Source organism: Onychostruthus taczanowskii, unplaced genomic scaffold (assembly GCF_017590055.1).
Source record: "Onychostruthus taczanowskii isolate IOZ18803 unplaced genomic scaffold, ASM1759005v1 scaffold356, whole genome shotgun sequence".
Classification (NCBI taxonomy): domain Eukaryota; kingdom Metazoa; phylum Chordata; class Aves; order Passeriformes; family Passeridae; genus Onychostruthus; species Onychostruthus taczanowskii.
Window position 1 is genome coordinate 32,447 of NW_024500972.1, and position 4,387 is coordinate 36,833.

The 4,387-nt window shown below is 66.4% G+C and overlaps 1 protein-coding gene across 1 annotated transcript in view; it reads left to right on the forward strand.

The window, feature by feature from the left end:
• SYNGAP1 (synaptic Ras GTPase activating protein 1) overlaps positions 1–2,422 on the forward strand; it is a 31,719-nt gene extending 29,297 nt beyond the window's left edge. The window contains exon 15 of the mRNA XM_041411386.1: positions 1,864–2,422. Within this exon, the coding sequence (XP_041267320.1) occupies positions 1,864–1,924 (61 nt within the window). The 3' untranslated portion in view covers positions 1,925–2,422. The remainder of the gene's footprint in view (positions 1–1,863) is intronic.
• Positions 2,423–4,387: the final 1,965 nt, after the last annotated feature.

Genomic DNA, 4,387 nt, shown 5'->3' on the forward strand with positions numbered 1-4,387 from the left:
CCCTTGGGGGTTTGGGAGATTTTTGGGGGGGGGTCTCTGGGAGTCCCCGGGGGGATTTTTGGGGGTCTCCAGAGGGATTTTTGGGGTTTTGGGGGATTTTTTGGGGGGGGTCTCTGGGAGTCCCCGGGGGGATTTTTGGGGGTCTCCAGAGGGATTTTTGGGGTTTTGGGGGATTTTTGGGTGTCCCCGAGGGGATTTTTGGGGTCATTTGGGGATTTTTGGAGTCTTTGGGTGTTCCCGGGGGGATTTTTGGGGTCATTTGGGGATTTTTGGAGTCTTTGGGTGTTCCCGGGGGGATTTTTGGGGTTATTTGGGGATTTTTGGGAGTCTCTGGGTCCCTCTGGGGGGTTTGGGGACCCTGCGGGGGGGCTCCTGTCACCGTGGGGGGACAAGGCCACCCCTGGGGGGGACATGGTGGCACTTGGGAGGGGGGTGCAGGGGGACAGGGCCACCCCCGGGGGGACAACGGGACCCCTTGGGGGGGACAGGGACCCCTGGAGGGGACAGAGCCACCCCCAGAGGGGACAGAGCCACCCCCAGGGGGGACAGGGCCACCCCCAGAGGGGACAGGGCCACCCCCAGGGGGGACAGGGACCCCTGGAGGGGACAGGGCCACCCCCAGGGGGGACAGAGCCACCCCCAGAGGGGACAGGGCCACCTGAGAGGGGACAGGGCCACCCCCAGAGGGGACAGAGCCACCCCCAGAGGGGACAGGGCCACCTGAGAGGGGACAGGGCCACCCCCAGAGGGGACAGGGCCACCCCCAGAGGGGACAGGGCCACCCCCGGGGGGAACAGGGCCCCCCCAGGGGGGACAGGGCCACCCCCAGAGGGAACAGGGCCACCTGAGAGGGGACAGGGCCACCCCCAGAGGGGACAGAGCCACCCCCAGAGGGGACAGGGCCACCTGAGAGGGGACAGGGCCACCCCCAGAGGGGACAGGGCCACCTCCAGGAGGACGACAGGATCCCCCAGAGGGGACAAAGTGCCCCCCAGAGGGGACCTGAGTGGGACAGGGCCACCCCCAGAGGGGACAGAGCCACCCCTAAAGGGGACAGGGCCACCCCAGAGGGGACAAAGTGACCCCTGGAAGGGACAGGACCACTCCTGGAGGGACAGGGCCACCCCCGGTTGGGACAAGGCCACCCCTGGGGGGACAAAGTGGCCCCCAGAGGGGACAGGGCCCCCCCCAGGGGACACAGGGCCACCCCTGAGGGGACAAAGTGAGCCCCGCAGGACACAGGGCCACCCTCGGGGTGACACCGGAGGGACATTTCAGGGCGGAGGTGACACCGCCCCACCCCCCAGCCCAGGGACAGTGCCACCCCGGTGTCCCCAAGGCCACCCCCGTGTCCCCCCCCCAGAGACGGGGCCGTTCCTGTGCCCCCTCCTCGGGTCGGGGCCACCCCGGGGCCACCTCGGGGTCACCTCAGGGTCACCTCGGGGCCACCTCAGGGGCCACTTCAAGGCCACCTCAGGGCCACCTCAGGGTCACCTCGGGGTCACCTCAGGGTCATCTTGGGGTCACCTCAGGGCCACCCCAGGGTCACCTCAGGGTCACCTCAGGGTCACCTCGGGGCCTCCTCAGGGTCACCTCAGGGTCACCTCAGGGTCACCTCAAGGCCACCCCGGGGGTCACCCCAGGGTCACCTCAGGGCCACCTCAGGGGCCACTTCAAGGCCACCTCAGGGCCACCTCAGAGGCCACTTTGGGGCCACCCCGAGGGTCACCTCAGGGCTACCCCTGGGGTCACCTCAAGGCCACCCCAGGGCCACCCCGGGGCCAGCCCGGCCGGGCCGTGTCCCCGCGCGGCGCGGTGGCCGCGGTGGCCCTGATGTCCCCTCCCGTGTCTCTCTTGTCACAGCTGTCCGTCAGGTAGCGCGGCCCGGCCCCGCCAGTGGCACCGGACCCTCGGCCACCGGTGACACCCCAGGTGGGTCCTTGTCCCCTCCCTGTCACCCCCCAGGCCGCACAGGGGGACCCTTGGGGACACGGATCCGAGATGTCCCCAAGACCCTCTCGTGTCCCCGGGGGACACTGGGAACCCTTGGGGACATGGATCCGGAATGTCCCCAAGCGCTCTGCTGGCCCCAAGGGACACTGGGGACACTTGGCAGGTGTCCCCATGTCCCTCCCGTGTCCCCATGTCCCTCCCGTGTCCTTCAGGCACACTGGGGACCCTTGGGGACACAAACCCAAGATGTCCCCAAGACCCTCCTGTGTCACTAAGGGACATTGGGGACCCTTGGGGACAGGGATCTGGAATGTCCCCGTGTCCCTGCTGTGTCCCCATGTCCCTCGTGGGCACTGGGGACACGGATCCAAGATGTCCCCAAGACCCTTTTCTGTCCCCAAGGACATGGATTGGGGACATGGATCTGGAGTGTCCCCAAGGGACATTGGGGACCCTTGGGGACACGGATCCAGGTGTCTCCAAGACCCTTTTCTGTCCCCAAGGGACACTGGGGACACAGATCTGAGTGTCCCCATGTCCCTTCCCCCTCCCTCGGGAACACTGGGGACACGGATCCAGGTGTCCCCATGTCCCCGTGGACCCCTTGGGGACACGGATCCAGCTGTCCCCGTGGATCCTTGGGGACACGGATCCAGCTGTCCCCATGTCCCCACGGATCCTTGGGGACACGGATCCAGGTGTCCCTATGTCCCCATGGACCCCTTGGGGACATGGATCCAGGTGTCCCCATGTCCCCGTGGACCCCTTGGGGACACGGATCCAGGTGTCCCTATGTCCCCATGGACCCCTTGGGGACATGGATCCAGGTGTCCCCATGTCCCCGTGTCCCTCCTGTGTCCCCGTGTCCCTCCCATGTCCCCAGGGCACACTGGGGACCCTTGGGGACACAAATCCAGATGTCCCCAAGACCCTTTTCTGTCCCCAAGGGACACTGGGACCCCTTGGGGACACAGATCCAGCTGTCCCCAAGGTGCTCATGGTCCCCATGTCCTTCCCACGTCCCTCAAGGGCACTGGGGACACTTGGGGACCCTTTGGGGACATGGATCCAGATGTCCCCAAGACCCTCCTGTGTCCCCATGTCCTTCAGGGACACAAGGGACCCCCTGGGGACACAGACTGGGGTGTCCCCGTGTCCCTTGGGGACACAGATACGGGTGTCCCCATGTCCCTCCTGTGTCCCCTGTCCCTCAGGACCCCTTGGGGACACCACCCCCGGTGTCCCCATGTCCCTCCTGTGTCCCCATGTCCCTTGGGGACATGGATTCAGGTGTCCCCACATCCCTCCTGCCGTCCCCATGTCCCTCCTGGTGTCCCCATGTCCCCTGGGGACATGGACCGAGATGTCCCACTGTCCCTCCTGGTGTCCTCCTGTCCCTCCTGTGTCCCTGTGTCACCTGGGGACACTGTCCGAGGTGTCCCCTTGTCCCTCCTGATGTCCCCGTGTCCTTCCTGGTGTCCCCATGTCCCTTAGGGACACTGGGGACCCCTTGGGGACACCACTCCCGGTGTCCCCATGTCCCTCTTGGTGTCCCCATGTCCCTTAGGGACACTGGGGACCCTTTGGGGACATTGGGGACCCTTTGGGGACATCACCCCAGGTGTCCCCATGTCCCTTAGGGACACTGGGGACCCTATGGGGACATGGAGGACCCTTTGGGGACACCACCTCAGGTGTCCCCATGTCTCTCTTGGTGTCCCCATGTCCCTTGGGGACACTGGGGACCCTTTGGGGACATCACCTCAGGTGTCCCCATGTCTCTCTTAGTGTCCCCATGTCCCTTGGGGACACTGGGGACCCTTTGGGGACACCCCCCCAGGTGTCCCCATGTCCCCTCAGGTGCCACCACTGGCCCTGTCCCCACCCGCTGGAGGTGCCACCATTGTCCCCATCCCCCCGGGGGGGTGACCATGGTTTTGGGGGGGGTGGGGTTTGGGGTTTGTCACCAAATGTCCCCCAGCGCTGGCGCCGCGTCACCGTCACCATCCTCGTGTCTTGTGTCTGTCCCCATCTCACCGGGGGGGAGGTGACACCCGTGTCCGTGTGCCATGTCCTGTCACCGCGGGGGGGACAGTTCAGGGGGGCGGGGACAGTTCAGGGGGTTTGGGGACAATTCAGGGGGTTTGGGGACAATGAGGCAGCACCAGGACATTTTGGGGTGGGGGGAGGAGCAGTTTAGGGGAGGCAGGGACAATTTTAGAGGGGGGGTGGGGACAATTTTGGGGACAGCAGGCTCAGGGGGACACGGGAGTGGGACACAGGGGGCACAGCGGGCTCAGGGGACACAGGGACAGAGAGACACACTAGGGGCAAGGGGCTCAGGGGGACACGGGGGGACAGCGGGGACATCAGGGACAGCGGGGACAGCGGGGACATCAGGGACAGCGGGGACAGCGGGGACAGCGGGGACAGC